This window comes from Penicillium verhagenii (genome assembly GCF_028828195.1).
Source record: "Penicillium verhagenii strain IBT 33310 chromosome Unknown utg000006l_segment0_segment0, whole genome shotgun sequence".
Classification (NCBI taxonomy): domain Eukaryota; kingdom Fungi; phylum Ascomycota; class Eurotiomycetes; order Eurotiales; family Aspergillaceae; genus Penicillium; species Penicillium verhagenii.
This window is the reverse complement of record NW_026643170.1, coordinates 415,015-430,978: the sequence shown is the minus strand read 5'-3', so window position 1 is coordinate 430,978 and position 15,964 is coordinate 415,015. Positions and strand designations below refer to the sequence as shown.

Below are 15,964 nucleotides of genomic sequence, written 5' to 3'. Positions count from 1 at the left end.
CAAATGAACTCTGACATTGGGATAAACTGAAAACTATCGAGACTGGAAGTTAAGATAAAAATGAACAAAAATCACAAACACAGAAAAAGGGATAAACGCAGACACTTTTTGAAGGGGAGAAAACAGCTGAACTCATGCCAGCTATAATGGAACCAAAGGGGTTGCAAGATCAACACTCATTACTGACCAGGGTCAAAAGGGTTCACCAAACAAGCCCAATAAATCTCCATTACTATGCGGCCACCAAGCTCCTTAGATCTCAGTTACTGTGCGACCACCTCTGCTTCAAGTGGATTTCGCCAGGCAAATTCCCCGTGCATGCTTGACAAACGACAAAAGCCGCTGTCGGCGGTAGTAAATGTTTGTCAGATCGACACGAGCTTTTGATTCGGCGTCATTTTGACCAGTGATCAAGATGAGCATGAAGAAAGTCTCGATGATGCTGGGAGGAACATTAGAAATCAATTGCCCGGTCAAACTCCAGTGCAATGCGCTTGAGGCTACGATACAGCCGATGGTAAGGAGAAGACCTGCTCCTACCATGAGAAGATGAGAGCTGATCGAGTCGAGTTTGCGAGACACACGGCGGGTTAAGGACGGGCGCTCAAGGTCATGAGCTGAGGGGATCGGCATGGTGAGGGCGGCGAACATCGGCTCATCGCCTTGCTCCAGAACTCGAATCTGCCTGCTGAGGTATTCATGCACTTTGCCTTGGACGTTGCGAAGAATGAAGCTGTCAAACAGGCCAATCAGACCCGCATAGGTACCAATGAGCAACCACCAGGTGTTATTGAACTTGAATACCGGACCAACGGCGGCCCAGGCAACGATGACCAACACGAGAATGATAATGCCAGCCAGGGTTCCGATAATATCAGCGTAGTAGTAGACAACGACCTGCAGATAGCCTTCTTTCGGCCGCTCGATGACCTCGGTGGTGTTTGGAAGGGTATCGTGCGTAAGACGGCGAAGTTCTTGCTCGAGGCTCGCATCTAGTTTGAAAATTGCATTCACGCAAGTTCCAGTGTAGTTGGCATAACATTCACGAAGACAGGCCAGGAATGCAAAGACCAGGACCATCAGGGCAGATGTCGCGTCATTTATGTACAGCTGCCATCTGGGTGACCAGTCACAGGAGGGGCCAAATCCCAACCAAATGAATATGCATACCCAGTACATACCAACGGTGATCAGGTGTCCAAAGGTCTTTGCAGAAGAGATGATCCACTGAGAGAAGAGGCTCTGGTCTGACATAGAGTAGTCCAGTGAGTGCAGGGGCTCATCTTTGCAAATATTGGCGACGCGGCTAGTTTCTTCCTGTCCCATTTTTTCCTTGACCATGGCAAACATCCGCCTATGACTGTTGGATCGAGACTTGATTTCGACCATGACCGTGCACTGCTCGGTGTACTCCCGCAGAAGCTGTCGCAGCAAGAAGGAGTCAAAAACATAGCACAAGATAGCCTGTACATCAGAGATAATAGCAACCCAGACATCGGAAGTACCAAAACGAATTCCAAGGAAGGCCCACAGCAGGAGGCCCACGACAATGAACAGAATGATTGGGGCAGAGCCGGCAACTCGCACAAGCACGTCCAGCCCGCGATCAACAAGCCGTGAAGCTGCTTTGGTTTTGTAGCCCATGAGATTCTCCTCCTCTGCCGTCATCATGATGTCTTCGCGCTTTCCCTCCCCCGAGATGGAGACCACCTGTGTCTCTGCAACTCCCTCAACATCCAACTGAAAAACTGGCCGGTAGAAGCGCATTGTGCGTATCTAATTCGCGAACATGTACACAGGTGGCGGGTATCGTTCTTGTGCAAGGACCCGGATTTTGTCGACCTCAACCTTTTGAATCACCTTTGTGTATTTAAGGTGGAAGAAGCACTTTTGGAGCGGCCCGGGGTGAATCTAGCCCAGCCAGTTTGTTTGGGATCGAGAACACAGGAGTGTTGAGGAAGTTCATAGAGTGGAGATTAGCCATTCAGAGTAGCAGGTAGACACGATGTGCCGTGAGATTGAATGAAATGAAAATTTGGAGTTGATTGAGTCTTTGGAATAGACAAAGTAGACGAGAGGTTTGGAAAGAAGAAAAGATTTAGGGCAAAAAGTAAAAAGGAAAGGAAGGTGAATTCCAAGAGATATTAAATACCGCAGCCGACCCCCAAAGTGGCCACCGCTGCCCTAGCTTCCAACTGAGATGAGTTTTCCTCTGCATTATTGAAGTCACTTTTTCTTTTTTTTCTTTTTTTTTTCTTCTTGTCTATAGTTCAAAGTACCCCCACAAGGGTCCAGGATAATCCAATACGTTGAATTTAAAATCTCCACATTAAAAAAAAACCAGACCGAGCATGACGGCTGGGACCAGGCAGCCATCAATCTCTGTTTTTTAAACTTTTCTGCATCTCCCACGTTATGAGCGATTATTTACCACGGATTTTGGCCTGAAATCTATGCAATGTTTGTGTGATACTATACGGGTCATGAATCGTGTGCCATACATCCGCGGTAGCGAACAAAAGCTATATTGTGAAAAATAAGAAAGTCAGTGGAAGACAACTAGATCATTGATGTGCAGAACTTGGGTGATAGTAAATCTGGAAGTCATACTATCTGATTCTAAGCCAGAAACTTCCTACTAAGAATCAACAGAAAGGGAAAAAAAAAGAAAGTAGAAACAGGAATAAAAATCCATTGATACCAGTAGTGTATACCAATCAGAGACTTCAAGGTAAGCTCTCACCGATCTTCAAGTTCAATCTTAAAAAAAAATCGATTGATGGAATCCTGCACCTCGGGAGACACCGTGAGTCCTGCAGGGCAATCAGCATTTGATAATGAGTCTTTTTCTCTGGCCAGTCATATCAAATCCTTGGTCTTCTAGGCATCCGTGTTATCAAATGTTTCAAATATCCGTGAGAAAGCGTATCAGCCCACACAAATATCTTGTGATTAATGAACATGATTGAAAAACATCACCTACTACGTATACATTCAACGTTGGAACATGAAGTACCTAGTACTAAGTAAGGGTACCTTATTCTTTCAGTGAAACCTTGTGCTGATTGTGAACCAAAGGTTAAACTGATATTACACGTTAATACCTGGATGAAGGATCAGCCTTAGAACCCACAGCTTAACCCAATTAAACGTTGAAAGTTTCAAATGTTGGCGATCAGCCTTGAACTTGAGGCTTTTAAGACGTTTAATCTGTGAAACCCTAACATTTGAAGAAACTAAAACACCGCCTCATGCGGAAACGTGTCCAATCTTCGGGATTTTTTTTCCATCTGTGGCCAAGGTTTCGATATGCATTGCTGGTCATCCAGATGTCATATAGGGAGAAAATATATTTTGCATGATAAATTGAATTTGTATATGCCAACATGATCACCAGAACCTTGGAGCTTACTATGTAGATAGTACTGCGTAGTAGTAGGTAACGGGAGTTTTTCAATTTCCGTTCCGTGCCAAAGGAGCAGAAAAGTACCCAAGTTTCTGTCCAATGATCAGTCCCAGAATCAATCCGGCAGTTTAAGAGAGATTTCTAGTAAGCGTTCAAATTCCCAAGTTCAAGAGGTTGATCTTGTCCGTAGTTTGTACACAGATCTCAGTAGACCAGGGGAAACCAGAGTCCAGAGTCCAGACTTAAAAGAAAGACCTCAGGGAGCACTAAGCCTAACCCGGATAGTCAGAAAACTCCATGTGATGTGCGCCAACTTCAAGTACGGAGATCCAGTTGACCAATCGGCCATTCTTGTAGCTCGGTCTTCATAACTATTCACAGCCACCTGGACATGTTGACGATCATGACAGGCTTAGCCACCTTGGCACTGCAGAGTTTAAGCAAACATGGCAAATATGACACCTAACCCGTCAGGTAACATATCCGTTCTTTCTTGAGTAACATTTGATATATCAAATGTCATATGTCATGAATCGCAATGAATGAGAGTGATTGCCCATTTTCACTTCTCTCGGAAATACTCCTTGTTTCTGCGCTATGACATCCAACAATGGATCCCGAACGTGGAGCTCGGCAATGTCAATCGGGATGTTGAACGGAAAATTATCGGTAATTGTGTGGGGCTGAAATCATGTATCCCCGATTCCCCGCAATGCGGAGGCATGAACAACATCCATGAATATAAATTGTACCTCCAAGGTCGCAGAAGATGCTATTCGGGCTCACAACTCAGTTTCTTTTGGCAAATAGCTCTGTGTTGAGCTTTGAGTGGTCGGAAATGCGGTCAACAATTCTTAGTGTTGCTGGTGTCTTCATGGGAGGGCACCTGGCAGCTGCGAGCCCCACTTCTACTTCATTGAACTCTTTCATAGCTAAGGAAGGCTTGCGATCTTACCAGGGTATCTTGGACAACCTGGGTAACAAGGGTGTCAAGGCTCCTGGTACTGCCGCGGGCTTGTTTGTTGCCAGTCCCAACACTGCGAACCCTGACTGTAAGTTCTTCGGCGATTAGTACTTACTAGTAGTTTTTGCGAACGCAATTCTAATTTCTGTCCTGCAGATTTTTACACGTGGACCCGTGACTCAGCCTTGACTTTCAAGTGCTTGATTGATCTGTTCGATGGCGACAGCTCTGATTTCGGCTTGGAGAGAGGCGAGTTGGAAACCGACATTCGGAACTATGTCTCCGCACAAGCGGTGCTGCAGAACGTCTCCAACCCATCTGGAACCCTGGAGGACGGAACTGGACTTGGCGAGCCCAAGTTCGAGGTCAATTTGAACCCATTCACCGGATCTTGGGGTCGGCCTCAGCGGGATGGGCCGGCTCTCCGGGCAGTCGCTATGATCACATACACGAACTGGCTTCTTTCGAACGGCCAAAAATCCGAGGCGGTGAACATCATGTGGCCCATCATTTCAAACGATCTTGCATATGTTGGCCAGTACTGGAACGAGACCGGTTTTGATCTTTGGGAGGAGACCGACGGTTCATCTTTCTTCACGTTGGCCGTTCAACACCGTGCTCTGGTCCAGGGTGCCGCCCTGGCCCAGAAGATTGGCAAATCGTGCGCTGCTTGCTCTTCTCAGGCACCCCAGGTTCTATGCTTCTTGCAGAACTTCTGGAATGGAGAATACATAACTGCCAATATCAACCTTGACACCACACGCACTGGTATTGATGCAAACACCGTCTTGGGAAGCATCCACACATTCGATCCCGAGGCATCTTGTGATGACTCGACTTTCCAACCTTGCTCGTCAAGGGCCCTGGCAAACCACAAGGTCTATGTTGATGCTTTCCGTTCGATCTACAAGATCAACCACGGAATTCCAAAGACTTCGCCTGCCAATGTCGGTCGTTACCCTGAAGATGTCTACCAAGGTGGAAACCCATGGTGAGTTGATACCCACTGTCATCAAGTAAATTTTAAGTTGATAAAGCAAGCTAACAGACTTGGATCTGCTAGGTATCTTGCTACTCTGGCCTCGGCTGAGCTGCTGTACGATGCCTTATACCAGTGGAACAAGATCGGCTCCCTCGACGTCACTGAGACTTCGCTCGCATTCTTCAAGGACTTCGATGCATCCGTAAAGACCGGCTCTTACTCCGCCCACAGCCAGACTTACAAGTCACTCACTTCCGATATTCGATCATACGCCGACGGCTTTATCAGCCTTGTTCAAACCTATACCCCATCAAATGGCTCCCTGGCCGAGCAATACAACCGCAACACCAGCGTCCCTCTATCAGCCAACGACCTGACCTGGTCTTTTGCCTCCTTCCTCACCGCAGTTCAACGACGTGAATCCGTCGTGCCCGCCACCTGGGGCGAGAGCACCGCCAACAAGGTTCCCACTACCTGCTCCGCGTCTCCCGTGACCGGAACCTACAAAGCTGCCACTTCTGTATTCCCAACCTCAAGCGCTGGATGCGTTCCCGCCACGGACGTCGTACCAGTCACCTTCTACCTGATCGAGAACACTTACTACGGTGAGAACGTCTACATCTCCGGTAATGTCAGTGCGCTTGGCAGCTGGGACACTAGCGATGGCTTTGCGCTCGATGCAGGCCTGTACACGGAGACAGACAACTTGTGGTTCGGCAGTGTTGAGCTATGGACTGCCGGCACTCCGTTCGAGTACAAGTACTACAAGATTGAGCCCAATGGCACGGTCACCTGGGAGTCTGGTGATAACCGGGTTTCCGTCGTGCCTACTGGCTGCGCCCTGCAGCCTAGCATCAGCGATGTGTGGCGTTCTTAGATATTTTTTTGTAGATTATGACCAACATGATCTTTTTGTATGAGATTATCGAATGTAATTATTTGTCACATACGGGATTTGAAAATTAAAAAGTGAAATTGATCTTATGTGTCTTTGCAGTAATAGATCGTCACTAAAAGACGTTAAATTGTGATTACGTGATTTCGTAACGCCAAAAAACTTTGTTGAGAAAGTTTCTCTACAATTCTCTTCAACCTCGTCTCGCCGGTAAATTGGATTTTTGAAGAAATTTTCCTGGTCTGAAAACCTCGTCCAACGGCTTATAACCACAACGGCATGTCTTCCGACGCTGCTGATGCTCCAGAGGCGGCCAAGAACTGCCCAAGCGTCCTAGAAAACGAAGATGATCGCGAATTGCTGAAGCTCGGTTACCGCGCCGTTCTGGCGCGAGGATGGGGCTCCTATGACAATTTTGCCTGCTCGTTCTCTGCACTCTATCCTATCGGTGGGATTCGGTTGTTGTATTACATTGCAATCAGCGGAGGTGGTCCTGCTGCGATGTAAGTATCCACGCCAAGCCATCTGAGCAGCTCTAGTGCCTCCTATCAGCCATTTATTTTCTAACGATTTTGTTTTACAGGTGGAGCTCCTGGGTTTCAGGTAGCATTCTTTCGATCATCACCGCCGCCTGTCTTGCTGAAGCGTGCTCCAGCTACCCGGCCGCGGGGTCGATCTACTACTGGGCATTCCGTTCCTGGGGTGGCGGACGCGTTGGAAGATTCATAAGTTTCATGGTCGCAGCTTGGACGTTAGTTGCATGGACAGCATTCCTTGCAAGTGATTGTTTTGGTGTTGCCAACTACTTGGTATCAGAGGTAGTTGTGTTCAACCCAGACACGAGCTTCCCCTACGATACCTCAGATGTCCGTGCACGAGCTATCGCCTGGGTCTTCTCGCTGTTCTTCTTGGCAGTTGCCACCAGCTTGAACTTCCTCCCATCGCGCATGTACTCATGGGTGTTTCGTACGGGTGTTATCGTGATTGTTTTCGATATGCTGCTCAACTTCATCTGGCTCCCAATCGGTGTATCGCAAACATATGGGTTCCAATCGGCCGAGTTTGTGTTTACTTCGACCTATAATGGCGGAGATACTGCCCCAAGCCTCAACTGGGTCCTTTCATGGTACATGACTGCCAGCTGTTTGGTTGGTGAGGATGCATCGGGTCATGTTGCAGAGGAGACGGTCTCGGCCAAGAAAGCCGCTGCGAAGGGTGTGTTCTGGGCAACGGTCGCTTCGGCTCTTTGCGGCTTTCCGATCATTATCCTGTTCCTCTTCTGCATGCCACCCATCGAGACCTTCTATGATACCAGCGCTCCCCAGCCATTCACCAACATGTACGCATTGGCGCTAGGCCCGCACGCCCATGTTGTCATGACTATTGTGTCGATGATTGGCGGTATTCTCAACACTTCAATCTCGCTGGTTGCGGCGTCTCGACTAGTCTTTGCAGTCGCTCGCGATGGGATCTTCCCTTATAGCCCTGTCCTGGCTCGTGTTTCGAAGTCAAAGCAGCCCCACAACGCAGTAATCTTCATTTCGAGCATTGCTGCACTTCTGCTTTGCACGCAACTGGCGTCCCAGGTGGCATTTTCCAGCCTGATCTCGACTTCGGCAGCTGGCTCCATCGCGGCATATGGTCTTGTCGGTATTGGTCGCACTTTCATCACTCGAAAGTCCTTCCGCCCGGGCTTTTGGGACATGGGTAGATTTGGCGTGGTGGCCGCTGTCATCACTTTTATCTGGAATGGCTTCGCATTTGCGGTGCTCTGTGCGCCGGAATATTCCAACAACCAAATCGACAAGGAGTCTAGTCTTTTCAACTACGCGATCGTCATAATGGGTGGTGTCACCATCCTCGCTCTCGCAGAGTGGTGGCGCAAATCGAAGAACGACTGGTTCCAGCACCTTGAGCCTGTTGACTCAGCCTCCGAGACTGACAACTCCGTCCAGCGTGAGAAGAAGGAATTTCCTTTGGCCGAGCCCCCCGCAGTTTGATGTGTCAAGTTGGACTATAAACTCGGGGTGGCAATATCAGGTTGCATCAGCTGCAATAGCACGATCGCTTAGCGCTTGTTAGCTTAGATTATGGGTAAGTATAGCCTTACGAGGCACCACAGAAGGCATGACGGGTGTTCGAGGGTTTGCCTAGCAAGACCTCGTTCTGAGAAATTACCGTTAGAACTTGATCTGGACAATACCAGCGAAAGGACATGCATGCTTCACCTTCCTCTTTCTCTCTCCCTCTCTTGGTGTCTTTGTCTCCAGGCTGCGTCTGGAGACAGATACCTACTAACCTTGCTTTTGTAGTTGACACGGTTTGCCGCTGAAAGTGTCCTCTGGCTCAGGGAGTTCGGGTTTCCGCGAGAACCATTGATGTTCACCTGGACATGAGCTTACGCTGCTTGGTGTTCTCGGTGGTCAATTTTCTTGGCGGGAACAGAGTCAGGTCTTCCATGTGGACTCGAGTGGGATAGGGTCTACCATCTTCTCTTGGCCCCTTTGCCACTCTGGTGTCTGTGCTGGATTACTTCGGCCTGTCCGCGTCCTTGCACTTTCGCTTTCCCGCTCCTGGGTTTCTTGCTTGAAGACCGGAAACTCACGGCAAACCATGTCCGTAGTCTCGTACTCGATCTGTAATTACGGCATATAGATGTGCCGTCCATGTGACTTTGTAGCCTGGCCCGATCGCACCACTGAAGCAGGTAAGTGGTAGCTATAGGTGTATCCTATCCTTCATCCGAAAAGAAGGCAAACCGAGAAATCCCTGCTATCGAAGCACGTAATTTGTCACCGGCAATGTTGATGAAGAAAACCTTTCTAGACATCACATCCATGATGTTTTCCAGGGTACCGCGCGGCGCCACGACTTGTTGGATAATATTCGGGGTTTCACGTAATCTGTCGTGACTGTCCGCCTGCCTAGTCGGGTTACTGCGGAATTCTAAAATGGGATGGTATTAAGTAATCAGAAATTCTGGATGATGGATCCATGGATCCATGGAACTTTGGAAAATAGTATACTATGTACTAGTAGTTAGAACGAAGACACAAGATATAATTTCATTCCTTCAAATGCTTCAGTGTTAAAGTACCCATGATTGGTACCGTCTATTAGGCCAAAGCTGAAGTTCTGAATTGAAGATCCAAGTCTTATCTTAGACTCTTCATAAGTACTACTAGTCTACTAGTAGCTGTTGGAAATGTGATGTTCAGGAACGGGAAGGCTAAATAAGATTTAAAAAAAGATATTGTATACAAATACATGTTTCAAACTCCCCTACCTTTGCAACGCAAGGTTCTTCAAGTGATTCGAACAAATTTCCCCTGAAGTACAATGAATCGGGCTTGGAAAATCAATCAAACTGTCTCCTGGACTGCAACCCCAGTGACGTCAGTTGTCGATGGTGATCATTACCTGAAACGTCGGTCTTTCTCCGCACTTCGAGGGTCGTCAGCTTCAAATCACAAAAGCTGTCCATAAGCGTACATAGTAAATCTTGCTAAATCTCGTTCTTTGATACAATCTGTCACCAAGAACAGAGTCTTTGTTCAAATCAGCATGGCGTTTTCCCGTCGTCTTGCCATTCTACCTGGCGGCCTAGGTAGGGAAGGAGCTGTGAAGGGATGGCCCTGACTCAGGAAAGCAATTATACTCATCAACATCCCTCTCGCAGGTGGTCTTGGATCCAGCATCGGCCAGAAATTAAGACAGCAAGGAGCCCGTCTCGCAATCCTATACGCACCTTTCGAAGCCTCCCGTCGCGACGAGCTCCTCGAGACCGGATACGGCAGCAGCACGGACTTCGACGACATCCGCACATACGAATGTGACATCACATCCCCCGAATCCGTGCAATCGGCCTTTGACAACCTGGAGAAGGACACAGTATCACCCAAAACCTCATCGCTTGCCGAGCGCTCGTTCCCCAGCATCTTGATCAACACGGCCGGATATGTCTCTCTGAGCGATATGGAAATCACACCACCCGAGGAGACGATGAAGCATCTGAGCACCAATATCTTCGGCCCAATACTCTGTTCGCAGGCATTTGCCCGTCTATATTTTGCTGCGGCGAAAGCTGCGGAGTCCTCGACTAGTCCGCCCCCACCGGGTCGGATCGTGAGTATTTCTTCGCAGGCGGCACATGCCGCTCTGCACAGGCACGGGGCGTATTGCGCTTCCAAGGCTGGTCTTTTGGGTCTAACCCGGAGTATGGCTTCGGAGTGGGGTGGGCGCGGGATTACTTCTAATAGCGTTTCTCCGACTGTGGCTTGGACGGCACTTGGACAGAAGGCTTGGGGTGAACAGACTGTGAGGGAGGCGTTTTTGAAGAATATTCCGACCGGGAAATTTGCATTGCCTGAAGAGGTTGCCGATTCGGTTCTCTTCTTGTGTCAAGTAAGTGTATTTTTTTCGCGACGGTAATCTGTGTTACTCTATCTAATATTTGAACGTTTGTTAGGATTCCAGCGGAATGATCAATGGGGCAGATATTCGGGTCGATGGAGGATTTACGGTTCGATAATGTCAACAACTCAGCCACACTAACTTGGCCCTGAAGATAAACAAATATATACAGCGACAGAGGTCTGGGGTGCCGTAGATTATGACATTTCGATTCAAGCACTAGTGCTTGATTCCCAACGTTCAAGAGTGCCAAAGCATCCCAGCCAGACGGAAAATCCCAAATCCACTGTTAGCAGGCGCGTATTTCCGCAAATCCATATCAACATGTATGGTCTCCTTGAAGCCAAGCTTCTCGAAAAATGGAATAGAAGGTGCTTCTGCACAGACAACCAGGGAACGATCTTCAGCCTTGGCCCGATCAACTCCCAGCTGGACTAGAGTTGAGCCAACTCCACGTCTCTGAAAAGCAGGTTTCACACAGATGTAAACCACATCTAAACTCACGATGCATCAAATGATTAGAATACACTCGAATAAAAAACTGCAAGAAAAAAAAAAAAACGAATCAACGAGTCTCACCGAGGGGATGTTTGTCGCTGACCTCCTCTGCGATCTGTTTCGTCGCATTGGTAACCTCAGCGAATAACGGGGGGTTTAATCCTTCAGGAACACTCTGCTCGACGTCGCCTTGTGAAATCGTGTCTTTTGACTCGGGCGTTCTACGCGAGAGTACAATGTACCCAATTATCTCCCCGGTTTCAATGTCGACCGCCTTGAAACACTCAGCTGCAGGATTCTCGTATCCGGTGCGGACGGCGTGGGAGTAGAGGGAACTTTGAAGTTTCTCATTTGGCCAATTAAGGAAAATGACACGGTTGATGCTGAGGGCGAGTTTGGCGGCGTGAATAAAGTTTCCAAGCGCGGGGAGGTCACTTGAAATCACGGGGTAGACGGCGTAGCTGAAAGTCATTGTTCTGGAAGCGCTCAAAATCAGTATTCAAGATGAAATTGCTTAAGAAATTGGGCTTTGTCGTTGGCTTTTAAATGACGAGGCAAAATAGGCATCTTGATTCCCAATTGTCGTAGAAAAGTGAGAGAATGAGGCCACTTCTAGGCGTCCGCATAGTTAATCCTGTTACCTGTGTCCGTACTAATCCACCAGTAACGCGATGGTTTTCATGTTTCCCCTTCATTTTCTCTGTAGCACCCGGTCATCAAAAGTAGACCCAAGCCCCGAGAGGCTAAATGTGTGCAGAAGGGTAAATTTCCCGTGAAGAAACATTGATGAAAGGGGCGTTAACTGGGCGGTTCAAACATCTAAACGAAAACGAATCTACCACTTTCCTGAAGAAGCTAATCCCGACATAAAGCCGATATTCAGTAGAGTCGTATTGCTCCAAACCCGATGCGCCCCCAACATTTGAATCGTTTTGAATCCTTCCAATCAAGCATTTCGCCCCACATTTGAGGGATTTGAGACAATAGCTGCAATGTATTCTGCACGCTAATTGCTGACGCCCCGCTTAGATGGCTCAGATTGCCCGTTCAAGGTTACAACCTTCAAGTTACTACAACCATATATTCAATTTGGGAAATCATTATAAGGGGCTCCTGATCACTAGATTAAGCAGGATCTAATCACCTCGCCAAAGAAAATTCACCAAACAAAAGGATCTCGCAGTATTTTTGTTTACCTTCCACCTGAAGATGCGTACTGCTGTATCTCTCCTTGGCCTGGCTGCCGTAAGCCACGCACTGGAAAAGAGAACCTCGGCTTCGGCTTATAGCTCAAATTCCGCCGGAACCTACAAGCTCACCTCGATCACCGCACCAGTCCAAGGAGCCGGCGACCCAGGCTCAAGCTCGACATGGAAGCTCACTATTGACGACACAAGCTCTGGCTATAAGCAAACAATTGTTGGATTTGGAGGAGCCGTGACTGACGCCACTGTCACCTCCTTCAACACATTATCGAGTGCAAACCTCGAAGCCCTGCTCAATGATTTGATGACGGATGCGGGGGCCAATTTTGCCATGATGAGGCATACAATTGGTGCCTCTGATCTTTCTGGCAATCCAGCCTACACGTATGATGACAATGGGGGCTCTGTGGACACATCTCTGTCTGGTTTCAATCTCGGGGATCGTGGAACGGCCATGGCTAAAATGCTGGCTTCCATGAAGTCCCTGCAGTCAGCTTTGACAATCTTTGGATCTCCATGGAGTGCTCCCGGATGGATGAAGATGAATGGTGTGATTGATGGGACCACCACTGACAACAACCTAAACGATGGTTACTTGAATGGCGGAACTGCAAACACTGGCTATGTCAGTGAATTCGCGGACTACTTTGTCAAGTATCTTCAGGCATACAAGGCTCTCGACGTGACCGTCGACGCCATCACCATCCAGAACGAGCCGTTGAACAGCCAGTCCGGTTATCCTACAATGTACGTCTACGCCGAAGAATCTGCCGAGTTGATCCAGAACTATATCGGCCCGGCTATTGCTAATGCTGGCCTGGATACGGCCATTTGGGCCTACGACCACAACACCGGTACGTCTCACGAGTCACAGCATCCCCTTAGTAGAACCCTCACGCTGACAAAAATAAATCAAGATGTACCCAGCTATCCTCAGACCGTCATTGATGGTGCTGGTAGCTATGTTGACTCGGTCGCCTGGCACTGCTACGCTACCGATGTAAACTGGACGGTTCTCACCACCTTCCACGACAGCAACCCCAACGTCAAACAATACATGACTGAATGCTGGACCCCCTCCACCGGAGATTGGAACCAGGCTGCCGACTTCACAATGGGGCCCTTGCAGAACTGGGCGAACGGCGTAACAGCCTGGACCCTCGGTACCAATTCGAGTGATGGCCCACATCTCTCCAGCGGTGGATGTGATACCTGCACTGGTCTGGTCACTATTAACACCGATGGAACCTATACTTTCCAGACCGCATACTACATGATTGCTCAATTTAGCAAGTTCATCCCTACCGGCGCCATTGTGCTAAGTGGGACAGGTAGCTACACCTACACGGGCGGCAGTGGTCTACAGTCTGTGGCCTCCTTGAACCCCGATGGAACACGCTCTGTTGTTATTGAGAACACCTTTGACAACGATATTTATTTAACTCTTACCACGGAGAGTGGAGAGGAATGGTCGGGTGATATTCCCAGTGAGTCCGTGACCACTTGGGTGCTCCCAGCCGCGTCTTAAGCAATGACATGCTAGGAAGGCCGGCAATTTGAGACAACAGTCTGCAAGGGGACCCCGAACAACGAACAACAATATTTTGTACATATTGGACTTGACCACGAAGAATTTATTGTCAATATAGTCTAATTTATGCTGGTCTCAAGTATATGACTTATTAAAAGTATGGGGTTCCGATGGCATCTACGAGAGTCGAGAGTCGAGACTACGAGTCTACGACATCCCAGTTAAGTCGTAAGCGGGTAATATCGGTACAATCGGTACGGAATCTGACCGGTCCACCATACACCAACCACCAGCAATTCACTGAAAAGGGCTGATACGATTCGTGTAAAATGTCTAGTGTAGCCCACCGATGCTTGACTTGTAGCCAGAGATTCTCCAGCCGAAGTCATCTCAAACGACATGAGGCATCCTCACGTAAGTGATACAAGAAATCCAATTGCGGCGGGGAAACTGACCTCCTTTCTTAGACTCACCAACACAAGTGACATGCGAGTTTTGCGGGCGCAAATATTCCAGACAGTGAGACGATTATTCTCCTTATTGCACAAGAATGACAAGATAAAAAAACAACATCCCTAATCAACTCATTAGAGACGCGCTTCGTCGCCATTATAAAAGCTGCCCAGTGGGGCAGCAGCCGACGCCGAAGAAACCCGGACGCCGTCGGAAAGCATGCGACGCCTGCGCGAAGAACAGAATTACTTGTGATTCCAGTCTTCCTTGTTCTTCGTGTCAGAGCCAAGGCGTCTCTTGCACTTACCGACGTCTTGGCTATCGCGCAGATGGGTCGCGCGAGCTGATATCCAATTCCCGGGCATCAACCAGAAGTCAACATAGACATGCGGCCGCTATATCAAATCAAAGACGACCTGGTCAACTATCAGTTCCCTTTCTGTTGAATTATTCTGCTCCAAGTAACCGGAACCCTGGGGATGTGAACCGCGCTCTTTCTTTATTGTCGACCACGGAGTCCAATGGCCAAGAGGGTCTGGAACTGGATCCCGCGCTTCCAAGTCTCGAGGTTGAAGTTGGAAGAAGTGACCTCTTTTTTGAGGACTCATGGGCTCTCTTATTTGGGTCGCCTCCAGGCGAGAGGCAAATCCCATCTCGGAGCTCACCACTGCCTGAAGGACTGGAGGACCTGGAACAACGACAGTTGGCTGCTGATAAAATGATCAATTGTTTATCCGTAGTACAGCAATCAAATGCCAATGCATGGGGAGAGTTCAATATCGATCTCGAGCGCACTTTTTTCAATGAGACCAACGTGGGCGATTTCATCGATGCCTATTTTGAGCACACAGTTCGTCCTCGATCTCGCATTGTCTTAAAATCGTCGTTCAACCTGAAGACTACCTCAGCGCCTTTGCTCCTTGCAATGTTTCTACTGGGCGCAAGCTGTGGGTTATCCGAGACTGCAAAGCTAGAAGCCACCACTTACATCGACATGGCGGAACATGCTGTCTTTGAAGATCCCACTTTTCATCGGCTGGTTTACAATGAGCAGTCCCTGAATTGCGACAGTCTAGACCAGGCTGAGATTGAAACTATTCAAGCGGCAGTCCTCATCATTTTAATTCAACTGGCTAGTCCCAAGGCGGAAGCTAGGCGTCGGGTACGAATACAACGATATCCAGCTCTAGTGTCTGTTGCTCGCGCGACATCAATGACACAAGTCAGAAATACATGGCATGACTCTAGTATGCCTTTGAGTCATGAAGTGTTTCTGAAAAATGAAGCTTGCATCAGGTAAGGCCGGATTTTTCTGTGGGCTTGTATCATTACTAATATCAATAGACTAATGGCATCTATCACTATGCTCGATTGCCACAATATTATGTTTTTCAATAGCCCTCCCCAATTTACAGTATCGGAGTTTGGCTTTGACCTTCCAGCCGGGGAAATGGGTATTGATATTCGAGACAGCGCTGCTTGGGAAACATGGGCACAGAACGAGAGAAAATACCAGCGACCGTCCCCTTTAAACCGATCCATACAAGAATTACTATCTGATGACTGGCTCGGATCTGACGACCCAAGATGCAGAAATTTGAACGTATTCGCCCTTTT

At 48.3% G+C, this 15,964-nt stretch overlaps 8 protein-coding genes across 8 annotated transcripts; 6 read left to right on the top strand and 2 right to left on the bottom strand.

The window, feature by feature from the left end:
* Window positions 1–285: 285 nt before the first annotated feature.
* On the bottom strand, window positions 286–1,767 carry N7466_005576 (uncharacterized protein; the record flags this gene model as incomplete). The annotated part of the gene is made up of 1 exon (XM_057164973.1): window positions 286–1,767. One exon carries the CDS (start codon window positions 1,765–1,767, stop codon window positions 286–288), a length of 1,482 nt encoding a protein of 493 aa, XP_057020572.1.
* A 2,408-nt stretch (window positions 1,768–4,175) lies between these two features.
* On the top strand, window positions 4,176–6,229 carry N7466_005575 (putative glucan 1,4-alpha-glucosidase; the record flags this gene model as incomplete). The annotated part of the gene is made up of 3 exons (XM_057164972.1): window positions 4,176–4,458; window positions 4,527–5,361; window positions 5,434–6,229. 3 exons carry the CDS (start codon window positions 4,176–4,178, stop codon window positions 6,227–6,229), a joined length of 1,914 nt encoding a protein of 637 aa, XP_057020571.1.
* A 297-nt stretch (window positions 6,230–6,526) lies between these two features.
* On the top strand, window positions 6,527–8,247 carry N7466_005574 (uncharacterized protein; the record flags this gene model as incomplete). Its single annotated transcript, XM_057164971.1, has 2 exons — window positions 6,527–6,750; window positions 6,831–8,247. The coding sequence occupies 2 exons, from the start codon at window positions 6,527–6,529 to the stop codon at window positions 8,245–8,247; spliced, it is 1,641 nt and encodes a 546-aa protein (XP_057020570.1).
* A 1,564-nt stretch (window positions 8,248–9,811) lies between these two features.
* N7466_005573 (putative short-chain dehydrogenase/reductase) lies at window positions 9,812–10,778 on the top strand (the record flags this gene model as incomplete). Its single annotated transcript, XM_057164970.1, has 3 exons — window positions 9,812–9,854; window positions 9,927–10,651; window positions 10,716–10,778. The coding sequence occupies 3 exons, from the start codon at window positions 9,812–9,814 to the stop codon at window positions 10,776–10,778; spliced, it is 831 nt and encodes a 276-aa protein (XP_057020569.1).
* A 122-nt stretch (window positions 10,779–10,900) lies between these two features.
* Window positions 10,901–11,630, bottom strand: N7466_005572 (uncharacterized protein; the record flags this gene model as incomplete). The annotated part of the gene is made up of 2 exons (XM_057164969.1): window positions 10,901–11,154; window positions 11,240–11,630. 2 exons carry the CDS (start codon window positions 11,628–11,630, stop codon window positions 10,901–10,903), a joined length of 645 nt encoding a protein of 214 aa, XP_057020568.1.
* A 737-nt stretch (window positions 11,631–12,367) lies between these two features.
* N7466_005571 (glycoside hydrolase family 30 protein) lies at window positions 12,368–13,891 on the top strand (the record flags this gene model as incomplete). The annotated part of the gene is made up of 1 exon (XM_057164968.1): window positions 12,368–13,891. One exon carries the CDS (start codon window positions 12,368–12,370, stop codon window positions 13,889–13,891), a length of 1,524 nt encoding a protein of 507 aa, XP_057020567.1.
* A 332-nt stretch (window positions 13,892–14,223) lies between these two features.
* Window positions 14,224–14,694, top strand: N7466_005570 (uncharacterized protein; the record flags this gene model as incomplete). The annotated part of the gene is made up of 2 exons (XM_057164967.1): window positions 14,224–14,308; window positions 14,486–14,694. The coding sequence occupies 2 exons, from the start codon at window positions 14,224–14,226 to the stop codon at window positions 14,692–14,694; spliced, it is 294 nt and encodes a 97-aa protein (XP_057020566.1).
* A 371-nt stretch (window positions 14,695–15,065) lies between these two features.
* On the top strand, window positions 15,066–15,781 carry N7466_005569 (uncharacterized protein; the record flags this gene model as incomplete). Its single annotated transcript, XM_057164966.1, has 2 exons — window positions 15,066–15,509; window positions 15,746–15,781. 2 exons carry the CDS (start codon window positions 15,066–15,068, stop codon window positions 15,779–15,781), a joined length of 480 nt encoding a protein of 159 aa, XP_057020565.1.
* Window positions 15,782–15,964: the final 183 nt, after the last annotated feature.